At 42.6% G+C, this 26,040-nt stretch overlaps 1 protein-coding gene across 1 annotated transcript in view; it reads right to left on the bottom strand.

The window, feature by feature from the left end:
* AFG1L (AFG1 like ATPase) overlaps positions 1–26,040 on the bottom strand; it is a 230,022-nt gene that overhangs the window by 38,900 nt on the left and 165,082 nt on the right. The window contains exon 8 of the mRNA XM_073627041.1: positions 6,988–7,070. Coding sequence (XP_073483142.1) covers positions 6,988–7,070 — 83 coding nt within the window. The remainder of the gene's footprint in view (positions 1–6,987; positions 7,071–26,040) is intronic.

Raw genomic sequence — 26,040 nt, 5'->3', positions numbered from 1 at the left:
CTAAACACAAACATTACATTTACAATGCACTTCAAAAGTGGGAATATTAACTTGCAGGCAGATGATTTGGCCTTATTTGCATACACTGAAAGGCTCATGTGATTCCGACAGCTTCTCGTAATGAGGCAACACAAGCACAACAAAGCTCTTAATACTATGTGTACACAAAGAGGGAGAGTAAGCTACTAGCTTTCTCTTGAATGCAAAGCAAAAGTAAACACACCAGACTAGTGAAAGTCTTTTATTCATTTGTGTGATGGACTCATCTTGGTGTATAGTGGAGATATGACCAGTACCCCATAATAGATATTGTTCTTTTATTATGTGCCTGCGATTAAAGATTTTAAGGATTATAAGTAAATCACAGCTACGCATCATAGGGCTCAATCAGTAGAGGCTGGTACACACAGGCAGTTTTTTTTCGTTCAACCCAGCAGGCTGAACAAAAAACAAATCTAAGGAGCTCCCTGCTGAGCTAGTGTGTTCTGACAGATAGACTGTGTCCCCCCGCCAGAAAACATAGGTCAGCGCAGGCAGCATGCAGATCGACTGCTGGTTTTCTAGCATGCCGGTTCGACAGAAGCTGCTGCGTACACACTGGCCAAATGTCGAATGGTTTCTGTTGAACCAGGCGATATTCAGCCAGTGCGTACCAGTCTTAAGGTAATTGTAAAATTCGGAAGGTTTTATATCTTAATGCATTCCATGTATTAAGATAAAAAGCCTTCTGTGTGCATCAGCCCCCCTAATACTTACCTGAGGTCCATCTAGATCCAGCAATGTTGCAGGAGTGTCTCGGCTGCCCGGGACTCCCCTCCTCTTTGGCTAAGACAGCAGTATGGCGCCACTGGCTCCCGCTGCTGTCAAAGTCAGTCAGCCAATGAGGAGAGAAAGGGGGTGGGGCCGGGCCGCGGCTCAGTGTCTGAATGGACACAGGGAGCTATGGCTTGGCTCAGGTGCCCCCATAGCAAGCTGCTTGCTGTGGGGGCATTCAACAGGAGGAAGGGGCCAGGAGCACCAAAGAGGGACCCGAGAAGGATCGGGGCTGCTCTGGGCAAAACCACTACACAGAGCAGGTAAGTATAACATGTTTGTTATTTAAAAAAAAAAAAAAAAAACGAGACTTTTCAATCACTTTAAGACAAATGACAATAAGTGAAGTTCAAAAACTTAAAACCGGAAGCAAACAATTGCTTGGCCGGAGGGATTCCCCTGTCAGCACCCGTGGTTGCAGTAAAGAAATTCACACCATCTATGGCCAGCATAAGGAGTGTCTTCATTAGGGAGCTCTTGCAAGGTGACAATACAGGATGAAGTATTTTAATTTGGCCCACTGACAACAGCTAATAAGCAACCAAAGAAAAGTTTTGAATTGTTAGGCAAGTGTGCAATCTACATACCCTGCATAGATCAGCACAAGGGACAGACAAAGTCATATCATAAGCAGAAGGTAAAAGCAGACAGCTAACTGGTGTGTAGTAGCGGACAGGATTCACAGAACAGAAAAATGAAGCTCACAAAGACGAACGTGAACCCTCGCTCATGCTCAATCCCACTGCACAGAGCAGAATTTGAACCTGCTAGTGAGTGATACTGCAGATGTCTCTGTAGTACACTATTAAAACCAGTAGATTGCACAGGTTCACATCCATGGCAAATGCTTCCAGAAACAAAGGGGATCAAATGTCTGTCTACAGGCAATCCTGTCAACAGGATATAGACAACCAGCTTACCAAGGGAGATGAATGGCAGATTCTATACTACCAATTTCTTAAAGGATAACTAAACACAAGAACAAAAACAAAAATATATTTTGCAGCTCACCAGTTCTTAGATGTGGTTGGCTGCATCGGTTTTCTTTTTTCAGGCTAAGAACATTTTCAGAAGTACAGAACATATCTGTTGATCATGCCAGAAATGCTGTGTCTTTGTAACTTCCTACAAACTGAACAGGAAGTAAAAATTAATCTATCACTCATCTCCACCCTCTATGTAATGTAAGCGTAGAAACAGAAAGTGTATTATTCACAAGAACACAAGTGAAAAAAGCCTGAAAAGAGAAAATGAATGCAGCCACAAACATCCAGGGACTGGTTAGCTGCAATATATTACATTTTTGCTTTTGGGTTCAGATATGTAGATACCTAGAGGAAAGGCAAAGAACCTAGAGTCCAACCTATGGCCCTTTGGCACTTTTTGTGCATCCCTCAGGGTCCCTGCAGACACGAAGCTGTGTTTCCCTATTGCCCTTCTATAGTAGTGATTTGTAGCAGTTTCATGTACTATATCTCCAGTCTATGACTCTCTCTTGAAACATATTCCCAGTCTCCAACAACTCCTATAGCATGTCTGCAATCTCTGACCATCTCTTGCATAGTGTCCGCAGTCCCTGACCATCTCCTGTACCATGCCTACAGTCTTTGATTATATCCTGTTGTGTCTCTGCTGATATTGAGTATTCACCAAATTTTATCCTTTATCCTTTGGGATATCCTTTGGTATGTCAGGGGCCGCACTTGCGGCCCCTCACATTAAGTAAGTTGGCTCCCAATGCCTTGGAGACACCAGATCATTCACATTTAGTGCAGGTGTCTCCAAATTATCAGCACGAGGGCCACAACATATATTCTACATATATTAATAGACTAAAAAAAGAAAATCAGTTTTATAAATAAATACATTTTAAATCAATAAATAGGTTTTATATTGATTTTTTTCAATCGATATGAAACGATTCGGAAACAACAGAGAAAGAACTTCAGTAAAATAAAGCAAAAATATCCCAAATACATTTGAGCCATTTATAAAAGTCAAATAAAATAAATTCAGTCTACAACTTTTTCATCAGAGTCTTCTTAATATTCCCCATCATGGGCCTCCCTTATCTCGGAGTCCACATTGGAGACCCTCCTTACATCAGGGTCCACATTTTATTAGAGTCCACCACTACATCAGGTTCCCCATCAGAGTTCCCCTTACATCAGTGTCTACATCAGAGTCCTACTAAAAAAGTAAAACAGCAAATGGATACTCACAAACGAGCTTAAAATAACAGGCATAGACAGTAGCTGCAGGTGAGCAGAATCAAACATCAAAAAGCCCTGGACCGGACATTGGGTAGATGGGGCAATGGCTGACGCGTTTCTGGGGAGAACCCCTTTCTTCAGAGCCTAGACGGAAAATGCATTACCCGTCTAGGCTCTGAAGAAAGGGGTTCTCCCCAGAAACGCGTCAGCCATTGCCCCATCTACCCAATGTCCGGTCCAGGGCTTTTTGATGTTTGATTCTGCTCACCTGCAGCTACTGTCTATGCCTGTTATTTTAAGCTCGTTTGTGAGTATCCATTTACTGTTTTACTTTTTTAATAAATGTTACCAGTGGTAATGCACTAGGTCGGTAAGCCCTCCTTTCTTTTCTTTTCTCTTTCGTAGTCTATGAATACCCATTATTCTGAGGAGAGCTGCAAGACGGCAATTACCACTGAGGCATTCGGTCATACCACACATTGAGGAACCCATTACCTGAGCGCAGGAGAGATTTCTGGTTTTGTTTACATCAGAGTCCTACCATAAATCTGGATCTGAGTTAGAGTCCCTACATATAATAGCATTCCCATCAGACCACCCCCCCCCTTAAAAAGGGGTCCTCAGAGTTCGTCCTTGCATCAGTGTCCCCATCAGAGTCCCCCGTTACATCAAGGACCCCGTCACGTTCCCTTCTTACATCAGGGTCCTCATCAAAGTCCCCCCTTACATCAGTGTATCCATCAAATGCCTCCATAAAGTCCTACATCATAAGGGGGCAGGAGTCACCTGGTGAAGTCACTGGATGGCCCCGCCCCTTTGTTTCCTTTAGCGGCAGGGAGAACCGGGAATGTTGTTGAGCTAGGGGAGTGGTTGGGTTTGGCAGGTGGCGCTTTTTTTCCTGCTGGTCAGCGTCCAGCGTTCATCATCATCGATGTGGACATAAATCACTGGATGACGTGATTGACGATGGATCTACATTGGGGGGCATTTTTTTTTTTTGTTGTGTGTTTATTTAACCGCTTGCCAACCAGCCGCCCAGCCACCGTAATTATACTGCGGCAGATCGGCATGATCCCGTGAGCCATCATAGCTATACGTCGGCTCGTGGGATCGGGATAACAGGTGCGCGCTTGCGCCAGCTGCTCAGCGGGGGTGCCGATGCTCGTGGCCAATGGTCGCGATGACCATCGGCCACGAGTGATCGCGGGCATGAGAGGCAGAACAGGGACGTGTGTGTGTAGTGTGAGGCGTGACAGATCGTGAGTTCCTATTAGCTAGGAACCACTATCCGTCACTTCCTCTAGGTCAGTCCCCTCCCCCTACAGTTAGAAACACATATAGGGAACACAGTTAACCCCTTCTATGCCAGTGACATTTTTACAGTAATCAGTGCATTTTTATAGCACTGATCGCTGTATAAATGCCAATGGTCCCAAAAATGTGTCAAAAGTGTCCGATGTATCCTCCATAATGTCACAGTCCAGATAAAAATTGCAGATCGCCGCCATTACTAGTAAAAAAATAAATAAATAAATAAATAAAAATGCTATAAATCTATCCCCTATTTTGTAGACGCTATAACTTTTGCGCAAACAAATCAATATACGCTTATTGCGATATTTTTTTACCAAAAATATGTAGAAGAATACATATCGGCCTAAACTGAGAAAAAAATTAGCTTTTTTTACAAAAAAATGGGGATATTTATTATAGCAAAAAGTTTTTTTCAAAATTGTCGCTCTTTTTTTGTTTATAGCGCAAAAAATAAAAACCGCAGAGGCGATCAAATACAACCGAAAGAAAGCTCTATTTGTGGGAAAAAAAGGACGTCAATTTTGTTTGGGTGCAGCGTCGCACGACCGCGCAATTGTCAATTAAAGCGACCTATTGCTGAATTGCAAAAAATGGCCTGGTCATTCAGCTGCCAAATCTTCCGGGGCTGAAGTGTTGGTTAAACTAGCCTTTTTTTATGAATGAGTAGGGGTACTATGTACCCGATACTCATTCATGTGGGTGAGGCTAGGATCTGGGGGACCCATTTGTTAAGGGGGGCTTCCAGATTCTGATAAGTCACCCCCCACACCCTCACAAACACTGGGCCAGGGTTGGCAAAGAGGCCCTCGCCCTTATCAACATGGGGACAAGGTGTTTTGCCCCATGTTGAGGGCATGTGGCCTGGTATGGTATGGTTCGGGGGGGGGGGGGCGTACACTCGTCCCCTTCTTTCCTAGCCTGCCAGGCTGTATGCTCAGATAAGGACCTGGTATGGATTTTAGGGGGAACCCCATGCCATTTTTTTTTTTTTATATTCTGTTGTCTGCAGGGAATTCCCCGCCGACAGCTGGGATGAGTCATGGGTGTGGGAGGCCAGTGGGTGCTGGCTCCTTAAAAACCAATGACTGACACCGGGGATGAGGTACTGGTTGTTAAGATGCCAATGAGTTCCGGCTCCTAGCAACCAATGCAATCAGGGATGCAAAAAAGACCATGTGTCTGCTTACATCTAATAAAGTCCGTTTCCGTTTTTTAAACAGAGCAAAAATAGAATGCACATGAACAGATGTGGATGTAAATGGATGATCATCTGTTTGCCCATAGGAATGCATTGCTGTTGGTTTTTCTTCCATTAACTTTTACAGAATACTTTAACACTACAAATAGTTCATGGGTTTGCAGACTGGTGGTGGTGTAATTGTGTAGGGTAAACAATTCTTGCCACACATTAGATCCATTATTGCAGCTAAGCATATGAATACTACAGTGTACCTGACAACGTGCATCTCTTTATTGCTCACATAGGTAGCCACTGAGTGTAAGCCACTAAAAATGGTGATAATGCTTGCATGTTATATGAATCATAAAGTAAACAAATGCATGTACCACAGCTATATCTCAAATGGGGAAATTAAAGAAACGGTCCCAATGAGCTTGTTTTAATGGCATCAGTTTAAGACGCTTCTGAGATCAATCAGAATTTAACCACTTGCCTACTGGGCACTGTGCCCCCCCCCCTCCTGCCCAGGCCAATTTTCAGTTTCAGTGCTGTCGCACTTTGAATGACAATTGCATGGTCATGTAACACTGTACCCAAACTACATTTTTATAATTTTTTTGACCTGGATAGATAGAGCTTTCGTTTGGTGGTATTTAATCACCACTGCGTTTTTTTTTATTTTTTGCTAAACAAACGAGAAAAGACTAAAAATTTTGAAAAAAAAGCGCTTTTCTTAGTTTCTGTTATAAAATTTTGTAAATAAGTAATTTTTTTTCCTTCAATGATGGGCACTTATAGGTTGCACTGATGGGAACTGATGAGGCTGCACTGATATGTGGCACTGATAGGCGACAATGATAGGCATCACTGATTGGTGCTGCACTGATGATCAGTGCCCTGATTATCAGTGTAGATGTCCCCTGTGTGGATTGCCGCTTACCGGCTTTCCTCACGCACAGTCAGAGGGAGGAGAGGAATGGCGATAACAGGCAAATCCTGTTTTCACTGTGATCAGCTGTGATTGGACACAGCTGGTCACATGGTATAGAGCCACTGTGATTGGCTCTTTACCCCAATCTGTGATCAGCTGTGTCCAAAGGACACAGCGTTCAAAGATCCCTGCAGATGCGCGCCACAGGGGGCACGTGAGAAGCACGATCATCTGTAAATGTGCGACCGTGCTGTAGCCGGCATTCGGCTAAAGCGTGGTCATGAAGAGGTTAATGCCAGATCTATTTGACCCACAGTTGACCTCTTCTGACCTGCTTGAAGCATGTTTTGCATTTCCATTGACTTGTATGGGAATGCAAAACCTGTTTAAAGTGAACAAAAGCACTTTAAACATAGACTCTAAGGCATCTGTTGGAAATAGCCTATATTTGGAGGTAATGGCCATATACAATATTACAAACCATAAACACTTACCAAGCAAATGTAATGTAGAGAACACAAAAGAGTTATACTTACAGAAAGTATATTTTACCAGCTGCAGAGAGTACCCGTTTCCGATAGTCTATACCAGAGTCCAGCTGAACAGTGTTACAGTATGTCTGCAAGACAAAATGTAATACTTTATATGGTATACAAAAGGTAAAAATCAACAGCAAGAGCACAACATTAAAATTAATCAAGGTAAGATTTTACATCTTCTTTTAAAGGATACAAAATAAATGTCTGTGCTGCCAGAACGTTAACTGATTTACAGCACTTTTTTGCTTTGCATTATCATACCTCTTTACTTCGTGAGATCATAATTCCTCCCATCTCGTATCAATAGGTTCCTAACTTTTTGTATCCAGTGCTATTAGTAGCTGTTTTTCATTCTTTTTCACTTGATCACAGACATTTATCGGCGTATAACACGCCCTTTTTCCCCCTTAAAATAGGGGGGAAATCGTGTGTGCGAGTTATACGCCGATATAGGCTGCCATCAAGGGGAAGGAGGGGACGAGCGCTGCTGAAATAGAGCCGGATCGCCTGTGTACTCGGCTCTACTCGCAGTCACGCCCCCAGGGCGGCTCCTAGCATGGACGTCCTGGCATTGGACTGGCGTCCTGTGATGGACATAATGCCGGTCCAATGCCGGGATGTCCATGCTAGGAGCTGCCCTTGGGGCGGGACTGAGCGTGACTGCGAGCTGAGTACACAGGAGATCCGGCTCTATTTCGGCAGCGCTCGTCCCCACCTATCCCTCGATGGCAGCATATATAACGGCAAGGCTGCAGAAGACACTGAACAATGCTGCAGATGGACACTGAGCAGATTGCAGGTGGGCACTGATTAGGCTGCAGATGGACACTGAGCAGACTGCAGATGGGCACTGATTAGACTGCAGGTGGGCACTGATTAGACTGCATACGGGCCCAGATCAGGCTGCAGATGGGCACTGATCAGGCTGCACTGAAGCTGCAGATGGGCACTAATCAAGCTGCATTGATGCTCACTGGCCATTATTTTGCTTTAAAGTGTTTTTTTTTTTTTTTTTTAAGTATTTTTTTCCTGAAACTTCCCTCTTAAATTGGGGCGCGTATTATATGCTGATAAATGTACACAAATGGTGTACAGAACAACCCTGAAAATGTTATTTCCTACTTGTGTGATTGCCTTGTTGATTTTCCCAGAAGTCTGCACTAAGATACAAATCAGATTTTGGGCATCCTCTTTAACAAACATTTCAGTTTTTAAAGGGATTCAAACCCTGCCACTTTTCTCATTAGAACCCTGTAAGTACAGCAGCTGATCACTATTTTGACTTTGCACATGGACACACACAAACAGCTATTTCTTCAGAATAATCATAAGGTAGGAAACTACAACAAAGTTTGTTAAAATCCCAGCAATGTACATAAATCACCCAGAGAGAAATGTTTTTCTCAGCAAAAGTGGAGTTACTCTTTAGGAAACATGGATAATGTATGTTTCTGACCCGCAATAGAATTGAGGTGCTTGGATGAGTGGTGAAACCTATTTATACTACAAAACAGGTTCGGTTAAAAGTAACTGACTACTACTATAATTTTTCAAAGACCTAGATAAATGAAAACCTTCACAGATATAAATAATATGTCATGTATCTAAAACATGCACTTGTCAGCCCTATACCTAAAAAGTCCTCACTGGGCCCATCCAATTCTAACGACCTACGCCCCATCTCCTTGGTCCCCTTTTTAGCCAAGCTCCTTGAACGTTTGGTCTACAACCGACTGAGCGACCACCTTGCTGATAATAGCCTTTTTTATCCCCTTTAGTCTGGATTTCGTCCTCAACACTCCACAGAAACTGCTCTCCTAAAACTAACAAATGATCTACTAATGGCCAAAACCAATGGACACTATTCTGTACTCCTACTCCTGGACCTCTCTGCTGCCTTTGCTATGGTTGACCACCCCCTCCTCCTCAAAAAACTCCACTTTCGTTGGTTCTCTTCCTACTTATCCAGCCACACCTTCAGCGTTTCTTACAATCCTACTTCCTTCTCTCCTCTTCCTTTCTCTGTTGGCGGTCCCCCAAGGTTCTGTTCTTGGACCTCTCCTATTTTCAATCTACACCTCGTCCCTGGGTCAGTTGATAGCCTTCCATGGCTTCCAATACCGCCTCTAGGGTGACGACATCCAAATCCATTTCTCTACCCCTCAGCTCACTCCTTCAGTCTCCTCACATATCACTAATTTACTATAAGATATATCAGTCTGAAAGTCACACCACTTAATCAAACTTAATCTATCCAAAACCAAACTTATCATTTTTCCTCCCCCACGTGCCTCTTCCCCTGATCTCTCTGTCAAAATCGATGGCACAACTATAAGCCCAACCCCACAAGGTTGTGGGTATAGTCCTGGGCTCTGAACTTTCCTTTAAGCCCCACGTCCAATCACTGTCCAAATTTTGCCGCCTCAACCTCTGCAGTATCTCCAAAATAAACCCCTTTCTAACTAATGACACAACAAAGCTTCACTCTCTGGTCATCTCTCGCCTCGACTACTGCAACCCCCTCCTCATTGGCTTACCTCTACATAGTCTATCCCCTCTTCAATCAATCATGAATGCTGCTGCCAGACTCATCCACCTTACCAATCGCTCTGTGTCTGCTACTCGTCTCTGTCAATCCCTCCACTGGCTTCCGCTCACCCAATGAATTAAATTCAAAATACTAACAACTACTTACAAAGCCATCCACAACTCTGCCCTTAGCTACATCACTGACCTAGTCTCAAAATATTAACTTAATCGCTCTCTTCGTTCTTCTCAAGACCTCCTGCTCTCTAGCTCCATCATCACCTCCTCCCATGCTCGCCTCCAGGACTTTTCCAATCCTATGGAACTCCTTACCCCAATCTGTCCGATTATCTCCTACTCTATTAGCTTTTAGACAATCTCTGAAAACCCTCCTCTTCAGAGAAGCCTATCCTACCCACACCTAACAACTGTATTTTTATTTTCTCCATCTGATCATCCCCCACAGCTATTACCTTTTGTTCCACTTGACCCTCCCTTCTAGATTGTAAGCTCTAACAAGCAGGGCCCTCTGATCCCTCCTGTATTGAAACTGTACTGTCTGCCCCCATGTTGTAAAGCGCTGCGCAAATTGTTGGCGCTATTTAAATCCTGTATAATAATAATGTATCTAGCAACAAAGCTAGCATCTAACAGCAAGTGTACCACATCTTCCAGACAGTTGTTACTTGTCAGCTGCAATCCTTTCTTGGTGGGTAACCTGAAGATCCTCCAAGATCTTGTGCAGGACATTAGTCTGTATTAGCTGACCAGTGCAAATATACTGTTACCTTATGGAAAATCTAAAGTGAGTGTAGTAAAACGTAAAAGCAAAATATCAGCGAGCGCTGACTTACAATACCCACAGAGTGTAACTGTCTCACATGCTGCATCCAAAACCTGGCATTTGCCCAGAAACCTCTTTCCCACTAATACAAATGTAAAATGACTAACAATTAAAAATAAAACCTACTTAAAAATCAAAGACTCAAAACAAGATCTCTATAGTCCAAATTAAAGAATCAAATATACACCCTCAAATTATATACTGTATATTCTGTGTAGCATGTACACTAGGAATAAAAAAAAACTATAAAATGAAGATGAATCAGATTTAATAAAAAAGAATGGTATTAATTACTGATGGCAAGGCATTCCCTAACTAAAAAAAGAAAACCCTCAAAATTACACCGACATTTACAGATTCTGAGGCTTACCATTATTCCAATTTAGAACCTACCCCTCTCTTCAATAAATAATGTCAAGGAATCCAGGTAGGGATTGGTCATGACCTCAGGGGTAATTGGCAATCATTCAAAAGCAACAAGACTTAAAATGATGTATTCTTTATTTGTCAGCTTGTCTGCTGCTCAGTAGATTAATAAACCACAGGTCTTCTCTGCGACAGTTTTATGAATCAATGGTAATTACATTCTGACATCAAGAGAACTTGGTATCACTTCATCAACCTTTCTAACCTTCATGCAAGTATTAGCTGTAAATAGTTTCTAAAAGAATCTCCCAATAGAAAAGCAAAGCTTTCGTGTGTTGTTCTGTGCTGTGCTACAGCAGTGTCTGTATGTGACCCATATCTGAAGCACAATCATCTGTAATTATCTCATTTGCTATAATACTCTGACTCTTTCAAACACTGTTCAGTGTGACTTACGAACAAATGCTACCTAATTTTCATAGAAATATGTCAAACATAAGGGTCAGTCAGCAATGTAAATTCTTTAATGTATTCAACTGCTCAAATTTCAAGTTAGTATAAGCATAAAAATACTCTGGTATCAATGTCAAGATTGACATATCAGAGAGCCTTCAGTTGTGCAAAGATGGGTTTCTCGGGATATTAGATGTGCAGATATGTTGAACTGGTAGCAGTGGCATGCCCAGCACATCTGACACTTAGATTTTTTTTTTCTACATCAACAGATCACGGGTGCAATGTCCTGCTCCTGCAGACTCTCAGGATAGCTGAGTTACCTGGGAGCAGGAGGTGCAATGGGCTACAAGGATGCTCACCAGTGGCCTCACAGCTCACTGAAAACTACAAGCCGCAATGGCTGATAGTACTTGTAGGCATTCATTCACAGGAAACTGTGAATGTGTGACACAGCTGTCTTGAGTTTGTTCAGCTAAGCTTTGAAAATTAAAGCTATGAGGCGATTGGTTACTATTCGCAGCTGCATCAGATTCTGCCTTCAGTTTTGACACATTCTGCAGAAATCACAGGCCACTTTACAAAAGTGCAAACAAAATTACCCCCCTGTTCTCAATACAAATCATCCCATATTCACAGTACAGATCTTTATATATAAGGAGAGAGGAGAGGGATAGGGACAGGTGTTTAGGCTGTTAACTACAGCCTCCTAAAAAATGGACTATCTCTGCACCAACCACAAAGTTTGATTATCATAAAATATTAATTTATTACATATAAAAACATCAATCACAACTATGATTATTAAAGCAGTAGAGGAAGGTCAATACAGCAATACAATACTTGTAGACTTCCAGGCTGATAACTGGTTAAAGAGTATTTTCACAGATTTATACAGTCCTCAACAGTTTCGCAATCAAAGGCCCACTTCTTCATGAGGATAAATCTATACAATAGATTGTATAGATCAACAATCATAAGGAATCTAATATACAGTGCCTTGCAAAAGTATTCACCCCCTTGGCATTTTTCGTGTTTTGTTGCCTCACAACCTGGAATGAACATGGATTGTTTGAGGATTTGCATCATTTATTTACAGAACATGCCCACAACTTAGAAGATTTTTTTTTTTTTATTGTGAAGCAAACAACAAATAGGACAAAATAACGGAAATGTCAATGTGCATAACTATTCACCCCCCTAAAGTCAATACTTTGTAGAGCCACCTTTTGCGGCTATCACAGCTCCAAGTTGCTTTGGATAAGTTTCTATGAGCTTGCCACATCTTACCACTGGGATTTTTGCCCATTCCTCCTTGCAAAACTGCTCCAGCTCCTTCAAGTTGGATGGTTTGCGCTTGTGAACAGCAATCTTTAAGTCTGACCACAGAGTTTTTATTGGATTGAGGTCTGAGCTTTGACTAGGCCATTCCAACACATTTACATGTTTCCCCTTAAACCACTCAAGTGTTGCTTTAGTAGAGTGTTTGGGGTCATTGTCCTGCTGGAAAGTGAACCTCCATCCTAGCCTCAAATCACACACAAAGTGGTACAGGTTTTGCGCAAGAATATCCCTGTAGCTAGCACCATACATCTTTCCCTTAACTCTGACCAGTTTCCCAATCCCGACTGCTGAAAAACATCCCCAAAGCATGATGCTGCCACCACCATGTTTCACTGTGGGGATGGTGCTCTTTGGGTGATGTGATGTGTTGGGTTTGCATCAGACATAGCGTTTTCTTTGCAAAAAGAGAGACGCTGCTCTAAATAAATTGACCCGTGAGGCACTAACCAATCAGAAGCTAGTAAATGCACTCAGAACAAAAAAAAATAGTGAATAAAAAACCAAAAAATAGTGTTACTAGTATGATGAACCAAAAAAAAATTGAAATTAAAGTAAACCAAATACACCAATAAAGCAAATGATAAATCTAAAATTACACCGAGAACATCAATTCAGAAATTGATAGAAACTGTAACTAAACAGTAAACAATTAATAAAAAGTGTAAAAATACATAATACAAATTAACAACAGAGTGACAAAAATGAGTGTAGTTTATCAGCCAAAAATGTTAAATACTAACATGAGTGAGTTCATGTGAAAAAGAAATAAAGAAATATATATGTATATAAAGGGAACTTTCAGTGATCATAAATAAATGTATTAGTAGTGACTATTAAATCTTTGATTGAAATATCAAAAAAGAGGAATAATAGTCCATGCAAGATGTATCAATAAATCATCCACGTTGACATATCATCCAGACACCTCGGAAAAAGTGAAATATAGGAAAGTGCCTCCACCTGAGCACACACTGCCGCTTACCAGATCGGTATGATACCTTATTAAAGGGGACCAAGGAACGCTTATGGCTAATAACCCAGCCTGGGGTCTCTGTACCGTATGCCAAACCTCAAACCTCCTCAGCCTCAGCAGAAATTGTCCTCATATGAATGGACATGATAATGGATCCCCATATAGGAATAAAAAGGCTTGCATAGTGTAAAACCTTTACCAATTTAATAAACTATAAAAGACAAGTGAACACATACAGTTGTGTAGAATAGTAACAGCACTAAAATAATCGAGCCAGCCATCTCTCGATAAAACATCCGTTGCTTCCGGGACTTTCCGCAATGCGCGGTGATGTTAGCACGCCGCTCCTCCCTACGTGTTTCGTCACAGAGGACGTTGTCTCGGGGCGTTTTCTTTGATAGCCAAAAAGTTCAATTTTAGTCTCATCAGACCAGAGCACCTTCCTCCATACATTTTGGGAGTCTCCCACATGCCTTTTCGCAAACGCAAAACGTGCCATTTTGTTTTTTGCTGAAAGTGATGGTTTTCTTCTGGCCACTCTGCCATAAAGCCCAACTCTATGGAGCATACGGCTTATTGTCATGCTACGTATAGATATTCCAGTCTTTGCTGTGGAACACTGCAGCTCCTCCAGGGTTACCTTAGGTCTCTGTGCCGCCTCTCTGATTAATGACCTCCTTGCCCGGTCTGTGAGTTTTGGTGTGCGGCCATCTCTTGGCAGGTTTGCTGTTGTGCCAGGTTTTTTCCATTTGGTTATGATTTGATGGTGCTCCTAGGGATCATCAAAGATTTGGATATTTTTTTTTTATAACCTAACCCTGACTTGTACTTCTCAACAACATTGTCACTTACTTGTTTGGAGAGTTCCTTGGTCTTCATGGCAGTGTTTGGTTAGTGGTGCCTCTTGCTTAGGTGTTGTAGCCTCTGGGGCCTTTCAAAAAGGTGTGTATATGTAATGACAGATCATGTGACACTTAGATTGCACACAGGTGGACATCATTTCACTAAATTATGTGACTTCTGAAGGTAATTGGTTGCACCAGAGCTTTTTATGGGCTTCATAACAAAGGGGGTGAATACATACGCACGTGCCAATTATCAGTTTTTTATTTCTGAAAAATAGTTTTATGTATATTTTTTTCTAATTTTACTTCACCAACTTAGACTATTGTGTTCTGATCCATCACATATAATAATTCAGACTGAAAAAACATTGAACTAAAGGCTGCAATGTAACAAAATAGGTCCCACTAATCCTCTTTGGGGGTAATTTTCATCTAATTGATCTAGGGATGTTGGCAACATACATGATCTAGCTGGATGGTAATCTCCTTTATTAGTGGACAGAGAAAGAAGGGGGAAAGGAAAAGTGGGGAAGGGGTAAGAAAGAAACGGAGGCAAGAGAGGGGGATAGGGAAGCAAAAAGCAGGGAAGGGGGGAAGAGGATGGAAATAGGGGATGGGGAGGGGGGAGGGAGGAGGGGGGAGAGGAAAAGTGAAGGGGAGAAAGGGAGAGAGAAAGGTTGGATGAGACAGGTGGAAAAGGAGGGGAAGGGAGAAAGGAGAGGAAAAGTCCAGTCATGTGATGATTTACCTACCAATCTTTGCCCATTTATTAGCTCCCTAGCCCAGAAGGGGGTCGAGCGCTGTCCAACCACACTGCACATGTGTGAACCACGCTGAACTGCAGCGCGTGCCGTGTGAGTCAAATGAGCGGTGAGCCCAAAAGACACAGCAGCGCAAGCAAGGGGAGACCTGTTATAGTCACACGCCCACCAATACGGGGAAATACAATAGCGACCAAACATCCCGGGCAGAGAGTCATCGGGAAAGCTTAAAGATATACATGATGATACTGATAGAAGTAGGTTGTAAAGAACAAAAAAGAAAAAAAGAAAAAAGAAAATGATCATTCTAGATTAAAATTCAGCCACCAAATACCTGTCAAACAAATGGCAGAACATGGCATAATAGGGCAGGGAGCCAGGAGAAGGGCATAAGTTGCACCAACCAAGGGAATGAAGGATGGGGGGAGGAGACAGGGGGGAAAAAGGGGGGGGCAGAGGGGGAAAAGGAAAGGGGAGAAAGGGGGAAGGGGAAAAGGAGAAAGAAAGAAGGAAGGAAGGAAGGGGAAGAAGGAAGGGGGAGGAGAGGGAAAAAGACCTTCATAAGAAATGTTTGTACAAATTGGTTTTGTTCAAACCTGGCGGGATTGTGGCATTGAGACGCTCAATCCACATAGTTTCTCTTTGCAATATAGATCTATCCCAATCTCCCCATCTTGGGCATGGATGGACGACCTCAAGAACAAAGAACCTCACTGCCATTAAATCAAATTTGTGGTGCAAGCCTATATGGCGGCCTACGGTAGTTTATTTGCCGTTACCGGAATAGTATAAATGGTCTCCTATCCTCTGGCGGAATTCACAGATAGTTTTGCCCACATAAAATGTGTGGCATTTGCAGATCATCAGATAAATCACCCCCATAGTACCACAATGTGAGGAGGTACGGGGGACTAAAGTTTCGCCATTGGGTAGTAGATATTTATTACCCTTAAGAACCCATGGGCAATGAGGACACTAGCCACATTGGGAAGTGCCGAGTGGTCCAGTCACAGGTGGTTGAGGGATCCCAGAATGGCTGCTAGTGAGGCGATCTCTGAGTGAGGAAGCCCTCTGAAACACAAGTTCGGGAGCGGGTCTTATGTGTCTATTCAGCACATGATGGTTGGTAAGGGGGTGCCAATGTTTGCCCACAATTTCCCTCAGCCGATGAGCGGAAAATCTTATTATATGTTTAACAGTATTAGCTTGTTGTGGTTTAGGGGTATGGTAAAGCAATGAATTTCTGATGCGTGCTAAGGCTCGTCTCTTAAAAAGGCGGTCTCTTAAAGAGTTGGCTTGTATTCTGAAATCTGATTCCAGCTTACAGTTCCTTCATAAGGGCAAAAATTGCGCATACGGTATACTCCGTATATGGGGTCGTGGATGGGCACTGGAAGCATGCAACAAGGTGTTGCCAGCAGTGGGTTTTACGATAGAGATCAGTTCCAATGGTTTCATCCGTATGTTTGACGATAGTCAGATCCAAGAAGGGGATCTGCATATCGTCAAAACTAAAGGTGAAACTCAGGTTGAATTAGTTGATATTTAGTAAAGGGATAAACTCAAGGAGCATGCTTCCTAGTGCCCGTCCACACAATAAACAGATCAATATATCTGTACCAGAGTAAAATATGATCAAAAAAGGAAGACAATTGCTCTTTAGAGGTTATAGCTCGTCCCCAACAGCCAAGATACAAATTGGCATATGAAGGTGCACATGATGCCCCCATAGCGACTCCTTGAGTATGTAAATAATATTGATCATTGAAGACAAAATGGTGAGTATAAAGAGCAGTAATTTCAAAATAAATTGATTCAAGGGCCAGGACATTTGTTGTTGTTCCATCAGGAAGGATCCGGCCATCCGGACATTCCATTTGCGGGGGATACTTGAATACAAAGCTTCAATGTTGATAGCCACAAGCAGGGCGTCCGGAGAGACCTGGATCCCCTCAATGTGTTTTAAAACATCTGTAGTATCTTGTTTAAATTAAGTCAACCCACAGACATGTGGCGTTAAGAAGGCATCCACAAATTTGCTAGTATTATCGGTCAATGACCCGATCCCGGAGTCTTCCGGGGGGGGTGCATGGACATTTTTGTGGGTCTTGGGCAGCGCATAAAATGTGGAAGTACGTGGAAATTTGGGAATCAGAAAATCCAAAGTATCTCAGTCAATCAAACCTTGCAAATAAGCTCCTGTACAGAGGTCTCTTAGCGCACCAGCAAAGGATTTTGGGGTTAGTGCCGTGGATTTTGGGGATAGTGCCGTGTAGAGTGGAGGGTGGGGTAGGGTGAACATTACCGCCCCCTGCAGCCTGAGTCCCTGCAGAGGTGGGTTTTGGTTGCGTTCGTGACCCTTTAGGTGGTTTAGTAGCTTTTTTGCTTTTATTGGGAGCCACAGGTGGAGTATAGTCTTTTACGTGAAGAGTTCAAAGTGTCTGTGTCAGTAGTGCGTTGATTGTTGATCTATACTATCTATTTTTATAGTTTTATCCTCCTGAAGAAGTGGTCCTTTGATCGTGAAACTGTTGAGGACTGTATAAATCTGTGAATATACTCTTTAACCAGTTAGCAGCCTGGAAGTCTGCAAGTATTGCATTGCTGTATTGACCTTCCTCTACTGCTTTAATAATCAATATTGTGATGTTTTTATATGTAATAAATGAATATATTATGATAATCAAACTTTGCGGTTGGTCTCGAGATAGTCCATTTTTGCAGAGGCTATAGTTGACAGCCTAAGCAACTGTCCCTATCTCTCTCTCCACTCTCCTTATATATAAATTACTGTTTTGGATTATGGTAACTTTTAAGTCTACTCAAATTCTGATAATGATTGAGGCTAACTCATAATATACATAGTACAGCTCTCCCGTATAATCCCTAAATCCCCCCTCCAAGCCTACTCCTTCAGTACAGCCCCCTCCCCTCAACACAGACCCTTCGGTACAGACTGCCCTCCTAGTACAGAACGACCCCCCCAACATAGACCCCTCAGTACGGACCAACTTCCCCAGCACAGACCCCTCGGTACTGCTGCTCCCCCCTCCAGTATAGCCCCTGAAGAGATGCTGCCCCACCCCAGTTTAAACCCCTCAGAGCCGCTCTCCCCCCTCCAGTATGAAACCCTCAAATCCGCTCTCCCCCTCCAATACAGACCCCTCAGAGTCGTTCCCCCACCCCTCATACTTACTCAGATGATCACATTCATTGGGAGCACAGAGAAAGAAAAATTCAGGCAGGGAAGTAGAGTGATGGGCAGAGCAGGGGAGGGGACTTGCTCTCACTCCGAGCCCCAGCTGTAGCTGAAGCACCAGATGCCGACCCGCAGAGGGTGCTGCGGCTGCCTGATAATTATCTTTTGTATTCCACAGCACTGTGGTGCAACACAAAAAATTATTGTTAAGTGGCCGCAGCACCACCTGCCACTGACAGGTCTTTTTTTTTGGAGAATCTAAACCAGTGGTCTCCAAACTGTGGCCCTTTGCTAACTAGCCCTTTGTTTAGAAAGTTTGGAGACCCCTGATCTAAGCAACACTACTGCAAAAGAAATAAGCAGTGGTGGCCCGTGCATTAAGGGCACAGGGCAACGCCCTCTGTCTCCAGCCACCCCCTCTGTGTATAATGGATAGATTCATGCATAGCATGAATCTATCCAGGGCCGCTGCCACCCCCTATTCCTTTTCGGATGCCGAATGTCCGAATTACAGCGGCTGGGGTGTTTTTTTAAGCACCTGATTAGAGCCATAGGCTCTAATAGTCTTCAAAAAGATGGACTTGGAGCACAGAGCATTGTGCTCGCAGTCCACCCAGATGTGTTAGAAAAGCAAATATTTGCTTTTCTAACACTGAATCGCCTCTCCGCCATCAGGAAGCGAGGGTATGTTACGCGGTTCCCGATTGGCTGAAAGCTTAGGCGATCCTATTGGATGCTTAGGAGAAGGGGAGGAGAGGCACAAGAGCAACTACTAATAGCTACTAACAGTCAGCAGATGAACAAAATACAGGAAGTTAGCAGCTCACAAGATCAACAGTATGAAGAGGTATTGTTTGCACTTATCAAGAAGATATAACAAAACCCCTTTTAACTGTTTATTTAACAGATCAAAAGAGAATAAGATACATTCATTGTTAGGGTTTACATACACAAGTTGGTCAAAATACAGTACACAATTATTGGCCTAATTGTGTAAACAGCTTTTAATCTCCCCTACCATTTTTACTGGGTTAAGCACAATAAATATACTTACACGCCCAACGAATACAGCACTGTTCTGTTGTAACCGTTAGCTCAGATGCTGCAGATACTTGGTCCCACGCCACCATTTTCTTTGCTTATGTCATCAGCAGCTGGCTGTCTCTTCCTAGTTCTTGCAGCCGCCCCCCAATGATGACGCACCAAGCCCTTCCTCCAGTGCTATGTGGAAGCTGATGCCTCTCCTGGGATAAGTAATGCACAGTAGATATCCCGGGAGGCAGCAGGAGTAGAATTACATGTCATTCTCGGCTGGACGAGAATCAAGACATGGTTTATAGTGGACTATAAATAAGAATTAAAAAAAGGTAAATAAGCAGAAAAAAAAATTATAAAAAAGGTCAGCTTATTTTAGGTTGTGGAGGAGAGAGGATTGAGATGGTGCAAAGTGTGAAGAACCACTTTAACAAGATTTTAGCAACCAATATCATCTATAAAGCCATATAATATTCAGCAACTGCAATTTTTTCTGTGTGTGTACTATGCATAAATTTGCCATTTTTTTCAACAGCCTTAAGAAAACATTTAGCTCTAATGTTAACAACAGGGGAAGAGTTGAAAAAAACGCTCATGACTTAAAGTTAAGGATTCTCCTTATCTTACATTCCTTCTCTCATTACCTACAAGGTTAAGAAAAAAAAAGAAAGAAAGAAAACTTTTCTTGCATTCTGTTTGGAGAAAGCTAAGAGTTTCTTGCTGCTGAGCAGATTTGGGGGTTGCAATGCTCATTCACTCTTTATGCACTGCTGCCATTATGTAAGAAGAATAAAACACTGCCTTTATACTGCCAAACCACAATGACTCTTCATACATCAAAGCATTTACACCACGAGCAGTTTTTACTTCCAAAATGATTCAAGCTGAGGGCAAAGAGACAACAATTCATACACCCTAATTACATCTAATTATCTATTCCCTTGTAGAGCAGATTTGGACAGATCTATTAGCTATGTGAAATTCTCACAGCCTTTGCATGGCCTGTCCATTCTGTATAACACTGGATTATTTCAATGGTGCTGGCTTCTTGTATACTGAAAATATTAAGTTTTTCCAGGTAAACACATTATCCTCCTATGACCATTGCTTAATATGAGCATGAATTCATTGGTAATATATGGAAAATCCCACGGTGAAACAACTGGTTAAAATGACCCTCAACACACTCTTGTTGTAGCTTCTCCCTTGGCTTTCTATTCATATTCCCAAAGAAATGTTTATTGGATTAAGGAGCCTCTCTGCAGACCTCCGGGATAGCTTGTGATAAAAAAAAAAAAAAAAACTTCAAAAGGTCCTTTTAACTGGCTAAGAGTCCTTTCTGGCATGTGTATACCATTATCTGGAGGAAAAAATGTGTTCCAAAGTATCCTTTAAGAGTTAAACTGACTTATGAATAATATACAGTATATCTTATCACAACAACAAAAGAGGTCTGTCAACAAATAAAAAAAAAAACTTTTAAAAGGCAATATTCAGAAAGAAAAAAAAAAAAATCAGATTTCAAGCGCTTGGTTGCAAATAATTTATCAAATGGTACAAGGAATGAAGAAGCACTGGAGAAAAAGCAATTTTCTAAGTATGATTTATTTTTTTTTGTCTTGTAACCACTCAGATATTTTTAGAGGCATAAACAGTTAAATGAAAGTTGCTTTTCTATAGAGAAACAGCAAAGGTTTTTTAATACTGAATGCAGGGCAACAGCATAACCAAAAAAAGACTAAACAATTCATTATAAGCTGAATAGCTTAAAAGTAGTGACTTGATGTCCAGGCTATTCCTAACTTTGATTACATCTGCTCCCACCCCTCTCCTAAATCGTATTCTAACTATACATGATCGTCTCCAAGAGGCGGATTCAAGAGAGAGGAGGGACAGCCGACAATGGATGTCTTATAGCAAGGCTATTGGTGACGTCACTGCACAGGCGATCTCTCATAGAAACATAGAAAAGTGACAGCAGAAAAAAGGTCAAATAGTCCATCAAGTCTGCCCATTTTGTTTTTATTTATTTATTTTTTCATTATTTTTTTGCCTGAGTTTAGATCGATGTTTGTCCCAAGCACGTTTGAAGCCATTTACAGTTGACTGGCTCACTACCTCTGCTGGACGTTTATTCCAAGCATCAACTACCCTTTCAGATAAAAAATACTTTCTAAAATGAGTAATGCCCTGTAGACACGACCGGTTTTGCCGTCGGAATAAACTCTGAAGGTTTTTACGATGGAGTTCCGAAGGAATTCAGCTCAAGCTGTCTTGCATACACACGGTCACACCCAATTCCGACCGTCCAGAACGCGGTGACGTACAACACGTACGACGGGACTAGAAAACGGAAGTTCAATAGCCAGTAGCTTCCGTCTTGTACTTGCTTCAGAGCATGCGTCGTTTTTGGTGCGTCGGAACAGCATACAGATGAACGTTTTTTCCGATAGTAATTTGTTCCATCGGAAAAATATAGAACATGTTCTCTATCTAAGTCCGTCTGAATTTTCAACAGAGAAAGTCCAATGGGGCATACACACTGTCAGAATATACGATGAGAAGCTCCCGTCGGACTCTTTCTGTCGGAAATTCCGCTCGTGTATGCAGCATAAGTCTCCTTTCCCCTGAAGCCAGCTGCTGGGGAGATCAAGTGACTGAACCAGAGCACCCTCAGAATAGGTAAGAATAAGCATTTACCTTTAACAGGGTATTTGGAATAGGATTTAGAAGGGGGTTGGAGCAGGTTTAAGAATAGTAAGGAACAGCCTGAAATTCCACTTTTTTGTATGTAAAGCAAAAACTTGATTCAAAGTGAACAATGTTCTCATCTCAGTGAGCTGCCATAGAACAAGTCTGTATTAGGGGAATTTCCCTTACTTCTTGCTCTGGTGACAACTCAAAACTGAAAAATCCCATAGTAACCCTGAGGTAAACTTGGAAGCTACTCTGTTGGGATCATATGTGTGCTGAGCAATTTAGAGGACCACACTTTAACCCCAACATCAACACAACCATCCTGGTCTGGAGTAGATATATGGGGGAACTGTCACGGCCTCTGAGCCACACCTCAGTTCTTATTTCAGTCTGCTTTCCAGCTATGCCTAGTTCTGCATGAATTACTAGGGCTATACTCCGTGTCTTGTTGCATTAAGTACCTGGCACTGCTGGTTCAGCTGAGGCAGTTTACCTAATCAGCTGGGTATAAATCACTGCCTCACTCTGAGGACTTGGTCAGTTCATTGTCTCGTCTCTATCATTGTCAAAAGTTCCTGTGTCTCTTGTTTTGCCTAAGTATTCCTGTGTTCCAGTATTCCTGTGTTCCAGTGTTCAAGTTACAGTGTTCCAAGACTGACCCTGGCTTTGTTTATCATTTATTCTGCCTTCTGGAATCCCTGACTACGGCTTTACCTGGACAATCCTTTGGCAAATTCCTGTCAAGCCCCTGTGCACAGATTCACAACCCGAGGTAGCCTATTACTCTGTTACCGTGGTCTGTGTGTATTTGCAAGGGTGAGCATACATCTCTGCATCATGGACTCCAACCTAGGTAAGCCCTTACATAATGAACTGACTAACATGGAGTCCGCAGAGATGTACAAGATGCTCACCTCCCTTGCTCTACAAGTCTCCAGCCCGGGCATGACTGTTTCGAAACTGCAGCAAGAAGTTCTGTTATTTAAAGGTACAGTATGCCCAGCCCTGGAACCCATGGAGATCGGGGCCTTCCGATCCAAGCTGTCTAAAGGTGAAAGAGAGCGGAGGAGAGACTGTGGTCTTTGTTTCTATTGTGGAGTAAGAGGGCACTTTATCTCTCTCTGCCCAACTCGTCCACCTTGGCCAAAGGTTCTTCAAGTGGGTTCTATTAGGATCCATCCTGCTACCCTGGAATCTCTGCCTGCTACCCCGCTTGAAGTTCCTGTGCCTGTGTCCCCAATTGAAGTTCCGATGCCTGTGTCCCTGCTTGAAGTTCCTGTGCCTGTGTCCCCAATTGAAGTTCCGGTGCCTGTGTCCCCGCTTGAAGTTCCAGTGCCTGTGTCCCCGCTTGAAGTTCCAGTGCCTGTGTCCCTGCGTGAAGTTCCGGTGCCTGTGTCCCCGCTTAAAGTTCTACCACCCGACTGTACGTATGCCTTGAATGGCAGCATTGTCCCTAAGCAGGATCTGGTAATATTTGAAAAAGCTTTGCAAGCGGCGAATGTACCCCCTAGAAGAACTTCAAAAACAACAAAGACCAAAAAGAAAAAGTCTTCTGGCACTGCTGTTGGTGCTTTGTTTCCCCGTGGGCTTGATGAGGACTGTATGTATTGCTATGGATGCCTATGGCAGAAGATTCCTCCTGTCAGGCGATAAAGTGCTTGGCTGCTCTGGTGAGAAGGTGGTTTGGACCTCGAGGACTATGTGGAACCACCTGTTCACGCCCAGAGGGCGTTTCCAAGGGGGGGGACTGTCACGGTCCCTACTGTGCCAAGGCATGGTCACACCTCATGTGGCTCAAGGTGGTATTGAACCTATAACCTTCTGTTTACTGCTCCTGTCGCTTTGCCTCTGAGCCACACCTCAGTTCTTATTTCAGTCTGCTTTCCAGCTATGCCTAGTTCTGCACAAAGTACTAGGGCTATACTCTCGGTCTTGTTGCATTTAGTACCTGGCACTCCTGGTTCAGCTGAGGCAGTTTACCTAATCAGCTGGGTATAAAACACTGCCTCACTCTGAGGACTTGGTCAGTTCATTGTCTCTTGTCTCTATCATTGCCAAAGGTTCCTGTGTCTCTTGTTTTGCCTGAGTATTCCTGTGTTCCAGTATTCCTGTGTTCCTGAGTTCCAGTGTTCCAAGACTGACCCCAGCTTCTGACCCTGGCTTTGTTTATCGTTGATTCTGACTTCTGGAATCCCTGACTACGGCTTTACCTGGACAATCCTTTGGCAAATTCCTGTCAAGCCCCCGTGCACAGATTCACAGCCCAGGTAGCTTATTACTCTGTTACCGTGGGCTGTGTGTATTTGCAAGCGTGAGCATACATCTCTGCATCATGGACTCCAACCTAGGTAAGCCCTTACAGGAACCAAATTCCATTTCTCCTAACACAACTCTTTGGGGCCATCACACTCTCCCCATCTATGTTCTGTCCCTGATCCAGTCATTTGTGCACAATATGGTATTACCCCTCTTAAAAATGTATCTACTGTAAGCCTTCCTATCTTTGATAGATTAAAGGCAGTTTCATCTCCCCAACTGGATGTTTTTTTAGATATCTCCAGCTATGCCACACAGCTGCCATTACCTGGCAAAAGGATCTCCCCCGCCCTCACTGATGACTGGGAAGGTGTGCAGCAATATATACCCCTCAGGATCTCAGTCAAGGACAGGTATATCCAATTAAAATTTCTTCATCATGTGTATTATATGCCCCAGAGAATTTGCCTTATTTACCCCACAGTTGACAACCACTGCCCTAAATGAAGGTTGGAGATAGGCACTGTCTTACATTTGGTCTGGTCCTGCCCTTGGTAGCAGGCTCACTGACCTCACACTACCTGTTGACCCTATACTCCTCCTATTGGGTGTATGTGACAAAATTGCCACCTCCTTCAATCAAAGGCGTTTCCTCTTCTATGCTGCCTTCTACGCTAGAAAGACTATCCTGGTGAAAAGGAAACTGAGGGATCCTCCTACGCTCCAACTATGGAAAACTAAGGTAAATGAGGTGTTGTACAGTGTTGCCTCTGTACAAATATATACGGGACAAAATTGCCCCCAAAAAATTCCATAATATTTGGGGACCCTGGGTGGAGGCCAGAGGCCTGACATTGTGAACAATCTAGTTACATATCACCACTAGTTGTTCTATCTACAGTGTCCAGGTTAAATTCCTATCAATCTAATAGCAACAACTTTAGTATGTATAGGTTATGAATTTTCAGTGCATTGATGGAGGATATCTTGCTCCACCTCCACTCACCTCCCAATCCTTCTCCTGGTCCTGAATCCTTTCCTCTCAAGATATTTCGAGATATTTTCTCCATGCAAAACTATATTCATGGAAAGTTTTGATTTGTTATTTGTAACCAGACTATTGTAACTTAGCTATTGTCTTGGCCTCTGCCTGTTTGTGATTTGTGTGCCTCTTTCAGACCTGTATGTACCTATGAGTTTTTGTCATCTTACAAAGCATGACCTGTCTCTATGTATATGTGCCACATGGACCAATACTTTGAACATTTGTTTCCTAAATAAAATCTTCCCGTTAAAAAGAAAAAAATGTAAAAGCCAGCATTCTGCATTGTATGTTAAAGAGAGGCAAACCTGTCACCTTAATTTTGTTTAGATTCTAGATTCTAGATTATACCTTCTCCAAAGAAACATATAAAAAGGTGAGATTTTTTTTAGCTATACTGTGTGGAACACATAAGCATATAGTGTGGTTTTGTCAAATTTGACTGCAAAAGTGGAAATATATTTTAAACACACTAGCAATACACAAAGTGCAATCAAAAACCAAAACAAATTAGAAAGTTTGGATTTTTCCGAACAATTTCTTGTTGTTCTTCACTGTGTTACAAAGGGTATCTGTTGTCGCTTTTCGCAGTATGTAAAAATACAATGTGCCAAATTGTGAATGTACAAGTTAAGTGGGTACAGAAAACAGGGTCACGACTGTATAGTTCAAGTATGGTAATTCTATGATGATTTAAAAAAAAATGTTT

The sequence above is a fragment of the Aquarana catesbeiana genome, linkage group LG04 (assembly GCF_042186555.1).
Source record: "Aquarana catesbeiana isolate 2022-GZ linkage group LG04, ASM4218655v1, whole genome shotgun sequence".
NCBI classification, from domain to species: domain Eukaryota; kingdom Metazoa; phylum Chordata; class Amphibia; order Anura; family Ranidae; genus Aquarana; species Aquarana catesbeiana.
The sequence above is the reverse complement of the archived record's forward strand: the minus strand, read 5'-3'. Positions and strand labels throughout refer to the sequence as shown.